General features: G+C 41.6%; 1 protein-coding gene, 1 long non-coding RNA gene and 2 other non-coding genes across 4 annotated transcripts; 3 read left to right on the plus strand and 1 right to left on the minus strand.

The window, feature by feature from the left end:
* Positions 1–4,589: 4,589 nt before the first annotated feature.
* trnag-ucc (transfer RNA glycine (anticodon UCC)) lies at positions 4,590–4,661 on the plus strand. Its single transcript has one exon. It is a non-coding gene; the product is annotated as a tRNA-Gly (tRNA).
* A 575-nt stretch (positions 4,662–5,236) lies between these two features.
* On the plus strand, positions 5,237–5,318 carry trnas-cga (transfer RNA serine (anticodon CGA)). The gene has a single exon. It is a non-coding gene; the product is annotated as a tRNA-Ser (tRNA).
* Positions 5,319–11,868: 6,550 nt separating this feature from the next.
* LOC143420247 (uncharacterized) lies at positions 11,869–17,202 on the plus strand. Its single transcript, XM_076888005.1, has 4 exons — positions 11,869–12,542; positions 14,002–14,105; positions 15,088–15,684; positions 16,036–17,202. Exons 1-4 carry the CDS (start codon positions 12,494–12,496, stop codon positions 16,711–16,713), a joined length of 1,428 nt encoding a protein of 475 aa, XP_076744120.1. The 5' UTR covers positions 11,869–12,493; the 3' UTR covers positions 16,714–17,202.
* Positions 17,203–17,916: 714 nt separating this feature from the next.
* On the minus strand, positions 17,917–20,445 carry LOC143420252 (uncharacterized). Its single transcript, XR_013100075.1, has 3 exons — positions 19,878–20,445; positions 19,395–19,464; positions 17,917–19,195 (listed from the first exon to the last, which is right to left on the minus strand). It is a non-coding gene; the product is annotated as an uncharacterized LOC143420252 (long non-coding RNA).
* Between the last annotated feature and the right edge of the window lie 1,257 nt (positions 20,446–21,702).

Raw genomic sequence — 21,702 nt, forward strand, 5'->3', positions numbered from 1 at the left:
TTATTTTCTATAGCCCACATAATTAAACATTTCAGTTACATAAAATGTGTGTACTGTATAGCCTGTATAATAAATAAATATGTAACCAATAAGTATAAAATCCAGAAAGCTACACAACACTGGGCGGGGGCTCATTTCCAAACACAAGTCTAACTTAAGTTTCATACTGTTTTTGTTAGAAAAAAATCAAATTGTACTGACTACTACTACTGCCAGAAAGCTGCACTGTCACAAACAATTATTGAAACCTCATTTTTCATGATTTGTTGGGTCAATATTCTGAGGTCCAAAATATAATTGGCCATTTTTGGCTGCTTTTGATTGTTGTTGTTTTTTTACCTTGTCTTTCTTGGTATCATTCTTTTCAGCACAACCTCACACGTCCAAATTTACAGTTATTAAAACAACTGGTCTGAAATCACACAAACACATAAAACCCTAGTAGTAGTTATGTTTTCTCTTTACTATAAAAACCACAGACATGTTTAGTAAATTATTTTCATAACTTGAAATGCAAATATAAGTGGTAATTTTTTTAAATTAAAATTAAACAAAAATTTTGTAAATAATAAAGTTATATACAACTATTCATCTAAAAATGCAGGCAATGCATCTGGGGTTCTTATTTTTATTTTTTTGCACAGCCATTTTAAAAATACTACAACAATCAGGTGTCACAATAAGACGCCCCACAAATTATTTGTGCCAGTAAAAAAAAAAAAAATGTCAACCACAAGACAGAGAAGAACATCACAGGGAGAAACCCTGCAGGCCTGACAGCAGGTGTATCGCTCATTCTGTTTTCCACCTGGAGACAGTGTTCACATGGCATTCTGCCTGTGTAACTTGTGTAACTACACAAGTTAACACAATTCAATTCAATTCAATTTTATTTATATAGCGCCAAATCACAACAAAAGTCGCCTCAAGGTGCTTCATAGATACAGAGAACAACCCAACAATCATATGACCCCCTATGAGCAAGCACTTGGGCGACAGTGGGAAGGAAAAACTCCCTTTTAACAGGAAGAAACCTCCAGCAGAACCAGGCTCAGGGAGGGGCGGGGCCATCTGCTGCAACCGGTTGGGGTAAGAGAAGGAAAACAGGATAAAAGACATGCTGTGGAAGAGAGACAGAGGTTAATAACAGATATGATTCAATGCAGAGACGTCTATTAACTCATACTGAGTGAGAAAGGTGACTGGAAAGGAAAAACTCAATGCATCATGGGAATCCCCGGCAGCCTACATCTATTGCAGCATAACTAAGGGAGGATTCAAGGTCACCTGGTCCAGCCCTAACTATATGCTTTAGCAAAGAGGAAAGTTTTAAGCCTAATCTTGAAAGTAGAGATAGTGTCTGTCTCCCGAATCCAAACTGGAAGCTGGTTCCACAGAAGAGGGGCTGTAGTCGCAAATTTTGAAGCCATCCTGATAATCTTCTTCCACCAACGATGTGGAGATCCAACCCTTTTAGATCAAATTAAAATCAAGACACTCAAAAAGATGCTCTGTAAAAGAGTAGAAAAAATAGATACAGACATGTGCTGCATGAAAGACGTTAGGGAAGGTTAGTTAGCTGGAGAGCGAGTTAGGCAGGAGAACTCTCAGCAGCATTAACTGCCCTGTTACTGCACCACCTTAATAAACCATGGTGAAGCAAAATGTCTTGTGCTTAAGACTCTACATGAAAGTTAAAATATATATGTTCAGTGCACATAGATATATAGTGTATAGTTATACATATCACACAAAAATCCACCACATCCCCCCTTGTGGTACCTGGAGGTACCACCTAAAAAGACCCAATGACTAAAGAAGAACAAAAATCGTGAAAACGAATGCGTGCGCTGTTTTTTTGCTAACATACTTTAAAGCAAGCTCTAAATAGAATATAAGAATTTGTATAAAGATCCCACACAGTTGTTGCTCTATTGAATAAACCCCAGAAACCTCATAGTCATCAACATAACATTCTTCCAACGCTTCATTTCTCTTAGTCAATTAATTTAAGACTAATTGATTCCTCTTCATTTGCAAATCATACTACACAGTATCCTTATCAGAATACTCAAGAAACTTAAAACTAGCCTAATTACAGTAAAATGAAAGTGAGGCATGAAACACATCAGCAGAGACACATAATACATACACGGATTACACAACACCATATGTGACATTAAAAATAATACAATAAAACAATTAATTCCCAATTTTGGATTTCATCTTGGTCAGGTTCAACTTCTTTTTCTGAACAACTTCTCAGTGTGGGCTTTGAAATGTTCTTTGACCATCACTTCATCTTCTTCATCCGACATAAACCCACCAAGAGCATTCTCTTTGTGGGCCGGTACTGCTCACCCGAGTAAACACGAGCTGACATTGACATGAATTAAACATAAAACATTATATACAGTATAAGATTTTGTAAGGTAAACCTAGTTCATACAAATGAAGTAAAGAAAAGTTATTAAAACAAAACGTGCCTTGCTGTTTATTCTTTCAGTGTCCCACAGTAGCACATTTCCTGCTAGGAAAATGTCAGAAGTCACATCATTTCTGTAAATTGGGAAGTAACTGTAATACATCAAGTCACCTCTGTCTCTTGTTACCAGGACTTTTTAAAATGAATGGTGCAACATGGAAAGAGGCCCTACACAAGAGTTTAGCTTTGAGCTCAATATGCGATGATCCTATCAGCCATGACATCTCTGACATGGGAAACCAGGGAATTTGATTAGAAAATGGTGAAGGATTTTCTTTTCAGTTAGAAACTGGATTTGTGTAACATGGTGGTGAAAAGCCCCCAAAGAAACCAGCATATGATCAGTCGCTATATTGCATTTAATACAAACGTCCTTCGTGTATCCTTTGAATACAGAACAGATCATTTCTGATATCTATGAGTAAACCCAACGAGCACGTGTCCCAAAAGACCCCACAGTGTTTTTATCTGGCTTTTCCCTGACAGTTAGTGGACACTGACAGATGTGTGCTGAATATGAAAGGAAACAAAAGAACTAAAGAAGGTTTGCAGTGTTAAAAACAAGAACTACATGAAGGTTGTTTCATCCTGCTGTAACTTATGACAGAAGCATCTATTGTTTGTTTTTTCATTTATTTACACAAAGACAGATGTTGAAATAACAGGAGTAACAGTTTAATTCAATTGAAATCGGTCCAATCGTCTATAGTGAAATTATTGTTTTTCATTAGTTGGCAAAAGATGGGGGTTGTTGACGGCAATTCAGTGAATGCAACAGGGGAGGACGCCAGTTTGGATGGAGGGGAATCAGCAGGACAGATGAGATTTTGTTTAGGAGTCGAGTAGTTGTGTGAATGAGGAGAGGAGAGCACATTAGACTGCTGAGAGACGGGGAGGTAGTCAAGCACTGACCACATGTCTTCTTGGATTTCAGCAAAACAGATGGGCTCATCTCGGTCTTGGAATAATTCAACTCGGGGTTGAACTGATGCAGTTTGAGAGGCATCTACAGGAGAGGCAGGGGTGGGTGAGGGCTGCTGAGACTGCGCAGTGATGGGGAGGGGGTCGAGCTCTTCCAGCACTGACAGCAGTTCTTCCTCACTTCCCATCTTCATCCTGAATGTGTTCACTGACAGGTGTTGCCAGCTGTGGTGGCTTGTCTCGCGCTCAAAGAGGACAAAATAGAGAACAATACAGTGTTCAGCTGCCTGGCTGTGCTTTACACACAGCCCTGCTCTGGTACACCCACTATGCCGGCCTTTGTACACTCTCTCCATCTAATGATAGAGAGGAAGGATACATTCACTACTTCTAGCCTCCACTATTCAAATTGAGTATTTTCACAGTGTCCTAAAAGCTTCCTGAAAAGCCTTTACACTATTTTCCAAAACGCTGCATCCAGAGCACAGTCAGGGACTGGAAGGAGAGAGTATATTTCCCCCATATGGACTTCTCTCTTCATTGGCTCCCAATTAAATCCCAAATAAAAATCCAAATACTTGCCCTCACACACACAAGGTCTTGAATAATCACCCCCAATTTTGTCTACAAGATCTCACAGTGCCATATCATCCCAACAGAGTGCTTTGCTCTCAGACTGCTGTCTTCCGAGGGGATTTAAAAGTACAATGGAAGGCAGAGCCATCACTTTTCAGGCCCCTCTCTGTGGAACCAGCTCCCACTTTGTATTCGGGACACAGACACTTGCTCTCATTTTTTAATTAAGCGTGAAACCTTTTTGCCAAAGTCCAATAACTTGAGAGAGGAGCCAAAGACGTCCTCGTCCCAGATTCGTCCCAAGACAGATTCACACCTATTCTCACCTTGTCTGCTGTGACCTGAAGAACTCGCGTGACCATTGCGACTCTCAAGGTGCTAAAAATCACACAAGAGTTTAAATGCGTGAGAGGCCACACTTGAGTAGCAAAGAAGCTTAGCTGATGAGATTAAATGTGCAGTTGCATGAGAGCACTAGTCTTTTTAGTGATCTACCTTTTGACCAGTTTAGAACCTGACAAGCGAGTAATCACAATGCCCACCTTGTTAATTGTCCTGAAAGCTTCATAAGCCGGACAATGACTCAGTGATGTTGCAGTTTTTCACAGCGATGGTGGTATAGTGGCGAGCATAGCTGCCTTCCAAGCAGTTGACCCGGGTTCGATTCCCGGCCATCGCAGTTGCTTCTCGCAGTGCTGTTCAAGCATGTGGGCTGCGTACTGTTTTACAGTAAAAACGTTCTCCGCTCTTTCTGCAAAGGCTTACAATGTCAGGCCAGGTGCATTCTTCATCGGCCTCGCTGCTACCGTTTGCTGTGGAAAGACACTGTTCACACAGGCTTTGAGTTCTCATCACTTCATACATATACCTTCTTACATGAAACTGTGATTGGACACGCTACTTCTTCATAAAGACACCCAGTCCCACTTTAAATATTGTGCTGAATGTTTGGAATGAAGATAACATTTTACTAACCATGTACTGATCAGCTCTTTGCGGTGGCAAAATCATCAGCTGTGTGTGTTACTGTTCATGCAAACAAGCAAGCTAATGTCAGCCAGCTAGCTTCAACCGCAGCTGTGCTGCACCGATCTCACGGAACTGCAAAACCACAAGCTTTCTCACCAAAGTCATGCAGCTACCGCATTTACAATCCAGCGTGGCCGTTGTTGTGCACATCCTACTTGAAAGACGTGTGGCGTAGGACTTGGAAGACGTATGTCTTTCAAGTATGTAGCTCCAAAACCAAATGTGGTTGTTGTGGCCGAGCGGTCAAGGCGATGGACTCGAAATCCATTGGGGTCTCCCCGCACAGGTTCGAATCCTGTCGACAACGGTCAGCTGTTTTGCGGCAGTCCAGACGTTGATTTGAGAAGAAGCCACGGCATGGAGATCACCTGAGAAAGAGCCAGGCCTTTGCTTGTGAAAATAGAGCACGCAGAAGCAATGGACCCAGCTATGTCCTGACAAAATTAGGCACATATTCAGTAAACATGGCATCCTTCAATTGCTCTCTTAGCCACCCCAGACGTGTAGTCATCCAGGATCCTGTCTGAGTACCGCCAATGACTGATGCGTCTGACAAATGCTGATTGCTTTGCAAGAGGATCGGGATTGGAGGGACAGCGGATTTCACCGGGAATGGGACAACAGCAGAAATTGCTTCAAACATCAAACATTACTGCATGAAAAGCACAAAGAGTGGACACATTTCATTGTTTGGAACACTGCTTTTCACTTCAGCTCTTTGCATGTAAAAACTTTGCTCTTCTCCACAGCTGGCTGACGGACACGCAAAAGTGCAAGCAAGAGTGGCCACAGACCCACTATGCCGGCCTTTGTACACTCTCTCCATCTAATGATAGAGAGGAAGGATACATTCACTACTTCTAGCCTCCACTATTCAAATTCAGTATTTTCACAGCGTCCTAAAAGCTTCCTGAAAAGCCTTTACACTGTTTTCCAAAACGCTGCTGTGCTGCCCCTTTAATCCTCCCCAGTTCCCTCAGTTTGAGATCCTTCTTGGACTTGGTGTCATGGTACTCCAAGTTTTGCCAAACTTTGCAACTGTTGTAGCCCCTATGTGTGCCTGTGCTAACGACAAGAACACTTTCACATGGACTTCAGGTGCACAAGCGAGCTTTGAAGAAGTAAAAAAACTCCTGGTGAATAGTCCTGCACTGGCACTGTTTGACCCTGCCTTGCGTGTTGTGATCTCTACTGATGCAAGTGACTATGGGCTTGGTGCTGTATTTGCTCAAGTGCAACCTGATGGCACAGAAAAACCTGTGGCGTTTGCTACCTGCACACTGCCTGCAACAGATCAAAAGTACTCAACTGTTGAAAAAGAAGCTTATGCTTGTGTGTGGGCTGCAGAGAAATGGAGAACGTATTTGTGGGGCCGACGTTTCACTCTGCGGACAGACCACCAAGCTCTGACAACGCTGCTGAGCACCAAAGGGTTTAATAGGGTTGGCATGCGCATCGCCCGCTGGTCTGCCCGCCTCCTGTGTTTTGACTATGATGTTATTTGCCGCCCAGGTTCTCAGAACTATACAGCTGACTGTCTCTCTCGCCTGCCCCTGCCTGTTTCTTCCCATTCCACATCAGATTCAGATCATGAAATGGTAGCCCAAGTTTCTGCTGCCATGTCCTCACTTCCAGTTGCGGGCTTTGACTCTGCCTGTTCAACTTGCCCTGAACTGGTTGCTTTGCGTTCACAAATACAAAGTGGCTGGCCTGCCTCAATCAAAGCACTTGATGTCACGCTTGCACCTTACTACAAAATCCGTAATGAACTCTCAACCCTAAGTGATTATGTTCTCAGAGGCTCAAGGCTCATTGCACCACTTTCAGTGAGACCTAAACTGATTGCACTGGCACATGAAAGTCACCATTGTGCGCACAAAACAAAGATTAAGAGATCTCTACTGGTGGCCAAAAATGGACTCGCAAGTTCAGTCTGCCATAACCTCATGCCTCCTTTGCCAGTCCAATGACAAAACTGCACATACTAATCCTGCTCCTCTCCAACCCGTCCCACTGCCTGATGGACCGTGGAAAAAACTTGGTCTTGACATTGTTGGGCCTTTTGATACTGCAATACCTGCTTGTAGATACGTCATAACATTGACTGACTACTACTCCAAATGGCCTGAGCTTGCCTTTTCACCTTATGCTACTACTGATGATGTCATTCAGTTCCTCTCATCTGTCTTTAGTCGTCATGGCAACCCAGAGAACATCATAACTGACAATGGTGCACAGTTCACCTCTGTAATGTTCACCTCATTCCTCCAGAATAGAGGCATCTCCCACAGCAGAACATCTGTCTACTACCCAGCTGCAAACGGAGCAATCGAACGGTTTCATCGTGCCCTCCGCACCTGTATCCAGACATCAATCCAGCAGTCGAAACCATGGAAGGCGACTGTGCTGGATTGGCTTCAAGTTTACTGTGCAACACCGCATGCAACTACTTCCCTCTACTTCCCTCTCCCTAAGAACTCCTGTGTGGCAGGAAGATGCGTACTATACTGGATGTACTCCCTTTGCCTCCTGCTGTGTCTCCACTGGATACGTTGCACATCACTCAGTTCGGAAATATCAGTTGAAAATGCAACGTTACACTGATGGTAGGCGTCACGCACGGAAACCTTCTTTTCTACCAGGAGAGAGTGTGAGGATAAGGAAACCCCACCATGTTCCCAAAGGACATCCCAGATTTACCCCTCCTGTAACAGTAACAAAAGCCAAAGGCTTGAATGCCTTCTTGCTGAGTGATGGAAAGAGTTGGAATGCCACTCATCTAGCACGCTGTCGCCCAGTGACTGAAAAGAACGCTGACACTGCTAGGCTGCACCACACTCAGACTGGCTCACCTACTGCCAGAAGACTGCCACGCGTCAAGTACAAGCCTCGCTGGCACAAAGACTATATTGTAGCATAATAGGTTGCTTCCTCTCTGTGCAGGGGGATGACTGAAGGGATCACCTTGCTAATCCTTGCTGTCCAAACTGGCCTCATTGAGCTGCAGGTCATCCACAGAGCCTTCCTCCTCTCTATCATCCTCTTTATTGTTGTTGCTTCCATCCTGCAGTCCATGCTGGAGATAGCTGAGTCCTAGCCCTGGGAGCATCTAGAGGCAATTAAGATAATATACCAAAGACTTTTTTCATGTGTTTATTTTTAAGAAAACTCTGTGTCCCACTGTTTGTTTTATTTTTTACTGATCATAAACAACCAGAGGTGTGGACTCGAGTCACATGACTTGGACTCGAGTCAGACTCGAGTCATTAATTTTATGACTTTAGACTTGACTTGAAAAAATGTTCTAAGACTTGTGACTTGACTTGGACTTTTACACCAATGACCTGGGACTTGAATTGGACTTGAACCGGTTTACTTGAAAAGACTTGATATTTCACCCCAAATATAAAATTTAACATACATATTATATAGAGATTGAAAATGTGACGTCATTCAGGGGTAAAACCGCAAAGGATTCTGGGAACTCGTGGCAAGAGGTACTAGCGCACGCAGGCTTTCAATTGAAATCACAGCGATAAAAAAGAAACACAAAAATGGCAAGAAGCTGTTGTATTATTAACTGCAATAGCCGGTCGCATGACAGCCACGGGAAGCCGACGGGTAAAGAGATCGGTTGTTATCGGATTACGTTGTTGAAGAGAAATTGTTCGAGCCATGTTTCCGAAGTAACAAAGAGGCGACGGGTGGCCTGGATTGCAGCCATTCAAAGACCAAATATAACGTCCCAGAACCCTCCAGCTCACAGGTTAGTCTGCTCCAAGCATTTACACAAAGGTCAGTCTGCTGTTGTAGTTAATGCGTCATTTTCATAACATAATTGGTGATATAGGTTACAAGCAAGTCTGGCGCTGAACAGAAATTGTCGCTCCTTTGTTTGTTGTGCATAAATAGTGAATTGTCCTGACACAATATTGCGTTTCGCTTCTGTTATTTTGGTACATTGACAAAAACATATACTTTTATTGACAGGATAAAACAGGTTTTTTGTATCACTAATTGTCCAGTACGATTACAGCATACAGTATTGTTGTCACTGCTACATTTCTGTAACGCGTACCAGAAATTATTTCCACTACTAATTAATTACCGTTGAGCTTAAAGGTCCTATTAATAAACGGTTAACGATTGTGTATTTATGAAGACGATTTGTGAGACTGGTAAACTTATGATACGTACGATGGTCTTTCGTTCTACACGGTGCATTTCAAGGTCCTGCACCCATCCGTCGGTAAACTGTACCTGGGCTTGTTGCAGTGACCTGAAGTTACTATCGTGCCAAACTAGGTATCCCCGACAGAATTTGTTTCCCCTGCGTCGGGAGCACACGCTGGACTGTCCAAATCACGGACAAACAGTATCCCACATTGTTGATTTTTAGTTTACAAACACTTCTTATAATGACTGACTACTCCTGACATTTTTGAGATCTTAGCTCTTTATACAACGAAGTTATAGTGGGATACAAATAATATCAGGCTGGTCCTGCCACAATTTGTTCCCCCTGTGTAAATCACGGACAAACAGTATCCCACATTGCTGATTTTTCGTTCACAAACACTTCTTATTATGACGCATTTCTCCTGAAACTTTGGAGGATTTAGCTCTTTATATAATAAAGTTACAGGAGAATAAAAATAGTTATTAGCCAAAATGTTTATGGTTTATTAAAATAATCCCATCTGATACCCCGTGAGCAATAAATATATAATTTTCTGTTGTAACCCTCAAACTGAATGGTAATGTAACGATACTAATTTTTCACAAAATGAAAACATCAGTACTTCCTGCATGCTCCCAGCACAGGGGAAACAAATTCTGTCGGGGATACCTACTTTGGCACGACACCGGTCCTACAACCGCATCCAAGAATAACATGCAGCTTATCTCAGAACTGTCGGTGAAAATTATCCTTGGAGCTAGGTTTAATTTAGCTGCATTTTAAAGAGGTGCAATTTCACAATTTGTGTATATTTTCTACGTTCACTATTTTGTCATGTGTTGAGAAAAACACAGATTTAAAAATTACATGGTCTAATATTTACATTTAGCATAACTGCAACATTATTTTTTTGTTTTTTTCTTTTTAAAGACTCGAAAGGACTTGAAATTCAAAATTTCAGACTTGTGACTTTACTCGGACTTTTACACCAGTGACTTGAGACTCGACTCTGACTTGCCTGACATTACTTGAGACTTGACTTGAGACTTGAGGATAAAGACTTGAGACTTACTTGAGACTTGCAAAACAATGACTTGGTCCCACCTCTGGCTTTATCAAGTTTTATTTTCAGCGCTGTGTATTTTTCCTGCACGTCTTCAAGCTTGCAGTCCGTTTGTTTCTGTTTAATTTCTTGTTGCTTTTGTTCTTGAAGCAACTCTTTATTTTTGTTCAGTGTTTTATCAAGCTTTACCTGAAGCGCTTTGTATTTTTCCTCCATGCCTTGGAGTTTGCACTGCTTCATGTCCTGTTGTTGTTTTTCTTGGAGGAGTTCTTAATTTTTTTTGCAGAGCTTCATTAAGCTTGATTTGCAAGCCTTTGTTGTGTTTCTCCATGTCCTGGAGCTTGAAATCCATTTCCTTCTGTTTTATCTCCTGTAGCCTTTTTTCTTGAAGAAACTCTTCATTTGTGTGCGGTCTTTCATCAAGCTTTACTTGCAGCTCCTGATTCTTTTTGTCCTTCAGCACTAGTTTTTCTAGTGCTTTATCAAGCTTTGCTTGGAGCTCAAAGTTTCTTCCCTGCATTTCTAGGAGTTCCATTTCTTTCAACTTTTGAATATCTTCCTTTTCTAGAAGCTGGTTGAATGATTTGTCTACTTGATCAGGAAGTTGAATTTTGTCTTCCTGATCACAAAGAGGAGAGTTGGGCTTTACTGTTTTTTTCTGTTTTCTCTGAGACATGTTTGAATCTGTAAACTGTCACTCTGTTTATATCTGAATTAACTAATTTCAAGAAACTGTTGCAATTACCTGGACTGCCTCAGCCCAGGTGATGTAACATTAGCAGACAGAGGGTTTGATGTTGCAGAATCTTTGGAGCTGTACCATGCTGAACTGAAGAGCCCAGCTTTCACCAAAAGGAAGAACTAACTGGGCCCTAGATTGCCCAATCAAATCTCTTAATGCCACCTGCCCTCTCCTACATTAACTGTGGGCTCACCTTGTAGAACAGAGTTGAGTGTGGAAGAAATGGCAAAAATATGGAGCTGAAAAGCTGAGAGAGAAAAAGAAATGATAAATAAATCAATGTGTCAAATTAACTGACATGTTAGCTGGTAGAGTGCCCACTGCATTATATATATATCATCTCTTTTTTATAATAAATAATCAAAAACTTTATTTAAACTAAGATTTTAAAAAATATGTGCAGTGATTGATGTGCTCTCAGACATGTGCTTCAATCCACACACAAATACAAAACAATCTGACCACACGTACAACTGTTTCACAAACTCTATAAAGCATTCACACTCCAATGGATGCATCAGAAAGCAGCTTGGGATTACAATCTTGTCCAAGGATATTTCGCCTGCAGACTGGAGCAGCCAGGGATCAAACCAGAAAACTTTCTGATCAAAAGCTGACTTGTGCTAAATGCTGAACGGCAGCCAACCCATTTTAGCCATTTAATGAATGTGCCATTTAATCTTGGCTGCAGCCAAGATTAAATGGCACATTCATTAATTACAGAGTTACGGATTGTTACATGGAACTCAAAAGAAATAATGAACCCATCTCGTGTCCTGTGTCTTCTATAGCTGTCTGTACTTTTACCTCCAAAGTTCATCAGCAAACAGTTTGCAGGCCTCTAATTATCAGGCTGTACTCAAGCGCTTGAATTCAACCTAAAAGCTGTGCTGTCATACAGAACCAAGTACCCTCCGCGGAAACTATAGCTAATGTCACAACTGGATCTGATGAGACAGCTATGATTTCTGGACTCGAAGTAAATAATCCTGAATCAATTTATACAACATCAGTTTGTTTGTTTTGCTTTCATAACAAATAGTTTGAGCCATATACAAATACAGAAGTGACAAATGGAAACATATTTACAATCCAAAGTCAGACTAACAGTTTTCAGTAGCACAGTCTTTTATTTACAGTCTGCTTCTCCTGGTGGTAAACCTCTATCACATGTTTGGATTAAAAATTAGGCCTATATAGCTGCTGGTTCCAGCTTAAGCAATATGTTAAAAATACTAAATTCTTCATTGATTTGAGCTGTGGGGTTTGCTATACACTGGCAGAAAATTGTAGAGTAAATGGTGAAAACGAACAAACCAAATAACAAGATCCTTGAATTCCATCTTTTTTATTAACAGAAACTCCAACAAATTTGTGCCCAATTGATGATGTTTGGGACATGAAAAGTCCAGTCCAGCAGGTGGCGGTAATGCGCCTTAAAGCTTTAACCGCCAAAAAATACAAGAGCAGAAGAAGAAGAAGCCGAGTTCCCGCTTTATGGCGTTTTTCTCTCCGATTATTGTCAAGACTGATTTAACACTTAAAGGTAAGTATCGAGCTAATATTAATCCGAGTCTAGTTAATCTTGAGTTTAGCTCCTGAATGAGGCTTTCTGTTGCTCTCCTCGGTGTCTCTTCTCAAGTTTTTGTGAACAAGTTGGAAAAAAAAATCTGACTAAATTGACTCAAGCTGCTTTAAACTAATTTACAGAAAGATATCAGCAAAAGGTTGTGAAACACAGAGAAGAAAAGAATTTTATTAGAAGAAAGCTTTTAAATGAGCTCATTGTAATCAGAGTTTGTGTTGTTTTATTAGTCTGTTATTAAGGCTACTTAGCATCTCTGTGGCACCTGCACAGCTTATGAATGCAGCTTGCTAACTAAGCTAGCTAGCGCCACCCTTCTTCCATATAAGGTCACTTCCGGCTCCAAAAGACCCAACATGTTGGCGGTAAAAGTGCTATAATGAAATACATTTATGAGAAATGTAAAAATAAATGTGTTCCAGGCTAAAACACAGCTGCCTTTATCAGCGCAAAGTTGTGATGAGGCTTACTCAGATGATGGCTCAGATTTCTACACCCACTCGGATATACAGATGAAATCAAGACAAGTACATCAATACAAAAATTCACACGATTGTTCAAAATATAATAAATTGCATGAATATAGGAAATCTTCCTCTCAGTGACTGAGTTGTCTCATTGTGTCCTCATTTTTTATAAATCAAGGCCTGAGTAACCCAACCTTAAGTCTTCATTAAGGTTTTTGTCACATAGATAGAAAATAAACTCAGAGATTAAGCGGCTGTTATAAACAGAGTGATTAGTTTATGTAAAAAATGTAGTTTGTTGTTGTTCTGGTTTACGTGCTGAAAATGGTTTTATTTGTGTATGTTCAATGTGTTAGACTTGTACATAGTTAAATATATGATCAAATAATGTTGAATCCTGGATATGGATTTGTAAGCAATGAAATTTGAAATAAGGGGGTAGGAACAAGAAAACTTCACCCTACTCCTTTTCGAGCACACACATTCTGTAGACATAGATATTTACATGAAAACTTGATGATTTTTAAGTTTTGTTATTTTTATTTTTTTCTGTTGTTATTTCAATTATATTTGCATGTTTGAAATAAATTTTATCTATCTATCTATCTATCTATCTATCTATCTATCTATCTATCTATCTATCTATCTATCTATCTATCTATCTATCTATCTATCTATCTATCTATCTATCTATCTATCATTTCTCACGGCACACGTATATTGTCGGGTTTTTTCTTGGCCAGGGCATATTTTAAAGAGGAATTGCTCTCCTGGTACTGGTGTGCCATACTGCTGAATTTGGTATCGGTGCTCAAACCTTTTGTGTTTGTTTCAAACAAGTTGTCCACCCAAGGAAGCTAAAATGTGTTCTGTGTGTTCTCAGATGAACATATAAGACACTTTGACTCTTCAGTGCAGTGTGGAGCTTAACAAAGTTCTGTTTTGTGTCCCAGCTGATCAGGAGGAGGAGAAGAGTCTGACGGAGCAGCAGAGGAAATTTCAGCTACTTGGACTCAGCTCAGCCACTGCAGAGAAAACAATGAGCTCAACACAGAAGGTGACAGATACTAGTGTTAAGAAATACTCCATTAAAAGCTGAAGTACTGATACAGTATGTATATTTTATGCTAAACTAAGTGAACCTTGTGCAATATTAATGTAATGTAGAAATAATGTATACAATGTATACAATGCCTACATCTTAGACGGTGACGTTGCCTCTAAACATCAAAATGAGCAGGAAGATGTTAAAGTGGGATTCAGCAGGATTCAACCCTAAAATCAGCTGTAGTGGCTCAGTGTGGGGAAAAGGGTCACAGCTCACAATCATTTCTATTGAGAGCTCCAGTAGATTTTTTTTAATGTGCAGGCTGTGATCAGCTGACCTGCTGCTCTCTGTGAATTCAACCAGATGTCAGCAGATGTTTCACGAGTTGTCCTGGCTGATTTCCTTTCTCTACACTGACAGTACACTGTCTTTATATTAGACACTATACTGTTGATATGTGGGTGGAGCTCAGTGAATGAATGTCAGCATCATGAGCTTAAGTTTAAGTTAATCTCTGCTACACTTGATGTAATCTAACTCTGACATGAGCACCACAGTCACTGTGCACCAGTCACACACTGTTCTTTACTTAAATCCATCACATTACAGTAAACTTGCCTGCTTATCCTGCACTAACCTGCAGAGGATTTTACTGCAGTCTTTACATCACATTGTGAGACAAACTGCACACAAACAGTTTGTGTGTTTACTGATGTTTGTTGGGCTGATAGAATCGCTGCATTTGAAATTACCTGCCACGTAAAAAATATTACTCCATTTATTCTCGCTCGTCTTCTGTATTGCTAACTAGATGTTGAAATACCGCGACCGCAACTTATCAGCACCTGCAGTCGTTCAGGTTCTGGTGGTGTTTGGTGCCACACTCCACCTTCAGGTTTAAAACTAGTGTTAATGGAGGGAGTTTGAAGCTTCAGTTTGTTCAATGACTGCATTTCACTCACTGACTCTGTTTGTATCTCTGTCACTGCAGGACCAACGTGGACCGAGAAGTCAGCGCTCTCAGGAGGCCGACAAACCTCACAGAAGAAAGAGAGAGAAAAAAAACACCTGTGACGAGTGTGGGAAGGATTTTACCTGGAAGTTTAAACTAAAACAACATCAGCTCATCCACACTGGAGAGAGACCGTTCAGCTGTGACTTGTGTGGAAAGTCGTTTTCCTGGAAGAATTCCCTGAAAAGACACCAAGTCGTCCACAGTGGAGTTAAAGCTTACAGCTGTGATCAGTGTGGCAGAGCTTTTACTCGAAGTAGCCACTTGCAGAGACATCTAGTTACCCACTCTGGAGTTAAGGCATACAGCTGTGACATCTGTGGAAAAACCTTCAGCCAGCTAGGGTACCGAAATATACACCTACGCATTCACTCCGGAGAAGATGTGTACTGGTGTGATCAGTGTGGTAAATACTTTACAACAGACGCACACTTACAACACCACATGTTTACCCACACTGAGGAGAGACCTTATCAATGTGACCTGTGTGAGAAGACTTTTAAAACTCCACAGTACCTGAGAAAACACCAACAGATCCACACCAGAAAGAGACCCTACAAGTGCAGTTACTGTGAGGTTTGTATTTTTATTTTATTCTTGTAAGTTCAGTCTGACTGTTTGGAACAAGTGTGCTCATTAAATCGTGTTAGCATGTTAGCACTTCTACTGCACCGAAGAGTAGCTCTGAGCCATTATTCAGGTTTTCATTTCATTTAAGTGTAAGTCAGATGTTACTGTAATATTAAATAAGTATTGCTGTAGTATTATGGTGGTAGTATTGTAGTTATTGTAGCCCAGTAAACTGAGTGTGTTAATCGAAACAGTAAAATGTAATTGGACGTCTGCAGAGATGCTCTTTATTTCAGGCGACTTCCAGGATAAAAGTGTTGAAGGACTGACTTACACTGTCTTTGTGTCTTTGTTTAGAAGCAGAGCGACACAGATGGATCCACTTCTCAACCCTGTCATCGCTGTGGTGGTGGGAAAGACTTTCGTTGTGACATCTGTGGAAAAACTTTCAGTCACCAAGCCAGCCTAAAAATACATCAACGTAAACACACTGGAGACAAACTGAAATACTGCAAAGAATGTGGGAGAAGCTTCCCCACATCAGCTGAGTTAAAACGACATGAACTCTTTCACAGTGGGGTCAAGAAGCACCTCTGTGATCAGTGTGGGTCATCCTTCACCACTGCAAGTCAGCTTAAAAGACACAAACGAGTCCACACAGGAGCGAAACCATACAAGTGCAGACACTGTGACAAAAGCTTCTCACAGTCAGGTAGTCGTAACGAGCATGAACGTACACACATGGAAGGAAACTACAGCTGTGAGCAGTGTGACAAGAGCTTCAGTAATCTCAGTTCATACTCTGCACACAAACGATCCCACGTTACTACTAAACTGTTTCACTGTTACCACTGTGCCAAAACATTCACTTCATCATCTGCTCTGTGCAAACATCAGCGCGATCACGCAGGGCTGAAATCATTCCCATCACAGGATCAGAGTGAATCTGAAGAGAGAGAGACATCCTCTGGTTTCAGAGTCCAACTTAAAACCCTGGAGATCAGGCTCCACAGAGTTCAGGTCGGCTCTCCTTAAGTTTAAGTTAAAGTTCAAATGAGGCTGTGAATCAAACTGTTCCTATAGTTCAATGTTAATCTTTATAAATTGTTCTTCTGTTTGTGTTCAGTCGTTACCTTTTTTTTTCAGTGGTTGGATTAAAAATCAGTTTTCTGTTGTTTAAGTTTTTATTGAATGTATTTTGTTAAATAAAGTTAAAATATTGTTAAATAAAGAATTGTTTGAACGACAAAGATTTTGAGCCATGATGTCATTTCCTGTATTTCAGAGTAAAGACTGAAGTGACAAATGGAAACATGTTTACAGTCATGGAATAAACACTGATGGGTCATCTGTAGGAAGTACTATTGCTGACCTGACAGACTCGACCTTGTTTACAAAGAAAGAAAGGAACTGATGACATGTGTCAGCAGAGGCTTTCAGGGTTGTTTAGAGTAGAGCTGATAGTCTTAAAGAGAACATGGCGATTATGACAATTTAACACAATGATCTGAGAAAAATATCTGTTTCTCTCATTTTTACTGTATTCTGATCAAATTTCCAACATTCTTTTAACATTTCAAAAGAATTTGTCTTTCTTCCACTTTCACACTTGGACCTAAAAACACCAACATCCGTGCATCACCCTTGTGTCAGTCTAATGAACCTAACATGTGAGTATTACATAACACACATTCACACTGGCTGCATATATCAGTCCGGAGGGGCAGAGCAGAACTGTGTATGAATCAGACGCGCTCACATATTCAGGCTTTCCAGAGGCGTTTACCATCAGAAGAAGCAGAACAATGAATCATCAGCACCCTGCAGAAGAACACAGCAAGCAACAACTCTAACAATAAAGACGTGCTGGAGCCAAAAGATGCAGATAGCGAGTTTTAAACGATAACGCACAGGATCAAAGGGGGAGAGGGTAAAAACCCACTGCCTCCTGAGATAAAGATCAGCAAGTCAAGCTGGCAGCAGACGACACAAAACGCTCTCTGGAGGAGGCGGCGACTGTGGAGCAGGCCGACGGAGAGGCGGATCGGCAGACAGGAAGCTCCCGGGGTCCCACAACAAGATGTTGCGCGTCAGACTGGAGCAGGATATCCCCATGTTGGTGACACTGCCCATCGAGGTACAGCCCAACTTGGCAAACCAACCCTTCCCTTTCTTGGACACCACACTGGCTGATCTGGGCATCCAAGACTGAGTCTCACTCTGTGTGGGGACGTTTTTTTGTTTTTGTTTGTTTTTTAAGAAGCAATCATGTGTATATATTCAGCTCAGAGCTGAAGGAGAGGGTGGTTTGGGTTGACACCAAGAAGACCCATCCTAGAGGTACGGCGGTGGGATCCAACTGCAGGGATGTGGTCAGATGGCAGTCTGTGGAAATCAGGTGACAGTGAGAGCAACTTGATTTTCCTATTTTGTCCTTCAGATACGAGTGAAAGCCCAGATGCCAGGAGACAAGCAGCTCCAGGAGGTCCTGTACAGCACCGAGGTCCACACTGACCGCTCCTTCTGCTGCACTGGAATGGATATCCTGCCCTGGAAACAGACGTGTGCAGGTCTAGAAGCAGTTTAAATCCCATACTTTTTTGATCTGTGAGGCTCTTAATGTCACGTCTGCAGCCATGAAAGTCAGCTCAGGGTTTCTTGATTCTGATTTTTCTTTGCTGTGTCACATTTAGCTCATATCTGCATTGCCATGCCCTGAAAACAAGCTGCCGAGCTTTAGTCAGGCTCAGGGACAACGGGAGATCTGAGGAGCAACACGATGAGAACAACTAAAACTGAACAAACTTAACATCTGATTACCTTTTTTATTTGTAAGAAAAAGTTTAACATGAACGCGCCAACTGTCCACAGCAAAGCTTATTATGACAAGACTGCTTTTATTCAGTGATGTCAAAGTGTCATCACTTCATACCTCTGAACTGACATTAGATGTATTGCATACCTTGTTAGAATTACACTGTTGAAGCATTTGTAAAAAGCTTCTGTCCTTGTTAATTTATGTTTTAGGATAAGTTTTTGGGCTGTGTAAGGTCACAGGTTGCATTTCTGAGCAGAGTAGTAAAGGTAAAGTAAGTGTTTTCAAAACTAGCCACTCAGCATGTGTACAAACAGTGAGAAATCTCTGAAGAAAACCGTTTGAAGGAGCAAGAGCACACGCTTTTCTCCACAGGTTAAAGCCCGCTGACTCCCAAAGAGCAATGGGAATGAAAACCTCTCCTTAGCAGATTAAATCCATTACTTCACACTCTTGAGAACAAAGCAAGAAGTGTGTCCAAACCGCGTAAAGAACAGCAGCAGCGATTTATAGTGAAGCAGGAAATCAAAATACAGAACACAGGATGGTGAACCCGAACTCCTAACATAAGAAAAAGTAAACACGGCATGCACGTTAACAAGGGTCTCTGCTGTGCAGGAAGTGAGGTCACAGCTGCTTGGACCTCAGCACTGTGGTTCTGGGCAAACTTTCTCATGAGTGCTACTGAAATGTTCTGGCTTTCTGTGGAGGAGAAACAAACTGAGAGTTAGAGGTCAACACTGGAGACAGATCACTACAAAAGAACCAAATACTGATGAGAGTGCTGTGCACGATGCTAAGAGACATTAGATATGAAGCTCTGAGTCATGAGGGTTCATTCAAAGGAATTTTAACATGCAATCTGATGAGTTATTCTGCATGTGGCCATAGAAATCTTCACCTTTATCAACATCCTTGTTGCCCACGACATGACTGGAAGCAGCAACTATGGGTTTCATTAAATTCACGACCTGAAAGAGATAAAAAAAATAAAATAAAAACATTTAAGAAAAAAGTGTAATTAAAAATATTTTTAAAATTTAGGGACAAAATGCACAATGTGAAGTAATTCAAGATTTACATCAGAGCATGTCAAAGTTTCTGCATGTGTTGGATTGTAAGAATAACTGATTTAACATTTAATAAAAGAAATGATTGGTTGGAAGTTTTTCCTTTCAAAGCATCTTTCTAAACATGTGAACAGCTGCTCTTTAATAATCAATATGAATCAAAGACTTCTGTCAACACAAAATAAATGTAAGGAAACACACTTTCCTGTGCAACATCCAGTTTCTATAACTGACGACAAGCTTGGACCACAGTGATCTAAACTCATCCTCTACATTGGAAATGTAAACAAATGTAAATGTGGTTTTTACTGTACCAGAGCAGGGCTGTGTGTGTAGAGCACAGCCAGGCAGCTGAACACTGTATGGTTCTCTTTTTGGTCCTCTTCGAGCGGGAGACGAGCCACCAAAGCTGGCAACACCGGTCAGTGAACACATTCAGTTTTCAGGCCCCTCTTCTGTGGAACCAGCTTCCAGTTTGGATTCAGGAGACAAGATTTCAAGATTAGGCTTAAAACTTTCCTCTTTGGTAAAGTATATATTTAGGGCTGGACCAGGTGACCCTGAATCCTCCCTTAGTTATGCTGCAATAGATGTAGCCTGCTGGGGATTCCCATGATGCATTGAGTTTTTCCTTTCCAGTCTCCTTTCTCACTCAGTATGAGTTAATAGACCTCTCTGCATTGAATCATATCTGTTATTAACCTCTGTCTCTCTTCCACAGCAGGTCTTTTATCCTGTTTTCCTTCTCTCACCCCAACCGGTCGCAGCAGATGGCCCCGCCCCTCCCTGAGCCTGGTTCTGCTGGAGGTTTCTTCCTGTTAAAAGGGAGTTTTTCCTTCCCACTGTCGCCAAAGTGCTTGCTCATAGGGGGTCATATGATTGTTGGGTTTTTCTCTGTATCTATGAAGCGCCTTGAGGCGACTTTTGTTGTGATTTGGCGCTATATAAATAAAATTGAATTGAATTGAATTATCTGAAGAAGAAGCAGAGTTGGTTTGTTTCCAGCTGAAATCATCCAGGCTCAGGAATTTGAATCGATCCACATCATTTCTGCTTGAACTAGAGAACATGAGTGTCGACTTACATTTGGTCTGTGAGACACATGTCATAGTGACAGTATTTGGGTTAATATGGCATTACTCACCCTGGTCGCATTTCTTCAATATCAGGCACCAAGTTCAGGAACTCGTTCTTTGCAGCCCGCGCAAGGTAGGAGGTCTCCAGAGTGGGAACCATCGGGAAGTTTTCACAGTCTGAGCAGGAGGGACTGGAGGCACGTGAGCTGTTCTCAGGGGTCCTTTAACACAAATCACACCAAGTTAGAATCAAATAGATAACCTGTCAATAACCGTTTGCAGATCGAGGTCAATGTTCCTAAAAATATGTTTACTTCTGGCCCATGGAGCCACAGCGCGAGTCCGAGAGAGAGGGGCAGGTAGAGGAAGGGGTGAGGGTGGCACTGCTGAAGCTCGTCACGGATGGATCACGTCCGATCGGTGAGATGAGAGAAAGCTGAAGTGAAACAACAGCAGGATGAGGTAGACGTCAATATAGGAACTCCCTGATGTGACACAGAAAGGCTATTTTTTTATTTCTTTGTATTATTTCTCACCTTGCAGTCACTGATGCTGTTCACCAGCTGCTTGTATTCAGTATTGAAGGTGTGTGTCAGAAGGCGCAGGCACTACAACACAACAGGAACAAGACCGATCAGCTCCGAGCAGAGAAGGAAGAAGGCAGCAACAAGAACGCCCACTAAGCCCACGTTTTTCTCACCTTGGTGGCCAGCTCCTTCTCACGCTTTCAAAGGTGGTGCTGGAGATCTGCGAGGAGACGGAGGTGGATGTGGACAGAGTGCCGGAGCTCACGCTGGGGGACAGAGACTCACTCAGGGACTTGGTGGTGGGAGCTGTTCCCACGGGAGCCGCCTCTCCCAGAAGGTGACGGGTCTTTTCCACCTGGACGAAAGATGGGGGCGAATGTGAGGTGGGGAGAAGAGGGGAGGTTAGTCATGTAAAGTCTGTACTCTAAGAAAAAACTTTTTAGAATAGCACTTTGGTCTTTGAGCTGAAAAGTCATTTTTCCCTCTACGATATTAAACAGATTTATTTCTTTATGAATCTTTTAAGGCCCCACCTC

Source organism: Maylandia zebra, linkage group LG9, assembly GCF_041146795.1.
Source record: "Maylandia zebra isolate NMK-2024a linkage group LG9, Mzebra_GT3a, whole genome shotgun sequence".
In the NCBI taxonomy this organism is placed as follows: domain Eukaryota; kingdom Metazoa; phylum Chordata; class Actinopteri; order Cichliformes; family Cichlidae; genus Maylandia; species Maylandia zebra.

What these genes read in the sequence shown, in the direction of transcription:
- LOC143420247 (XM_076888005.1), top strand. Translation starts at nt 12,494, where the DNA reads ATGGCGTTTTTCTCTCCGATTATTGTCAAGACTGATTTAACACTTAAA. An exon ending in GACTGATTTAACACTTAAAG is followed by an intron (nt 12,543 to 14,001) that starts GTAAGTATCGAG and finishes TTTGTGTCCCAG; the next exon opens with CTGATCAGGAGGAGGAGAAG. An exon ending in CAATGAGCTCAACACAGAAG is followed by an intron (nt 14,106 to 15,087) that starts GTGACAGATACT and finishes CTGTCACTGCAG; the next exon opens with GACCAACGTGGACCGAGAAG.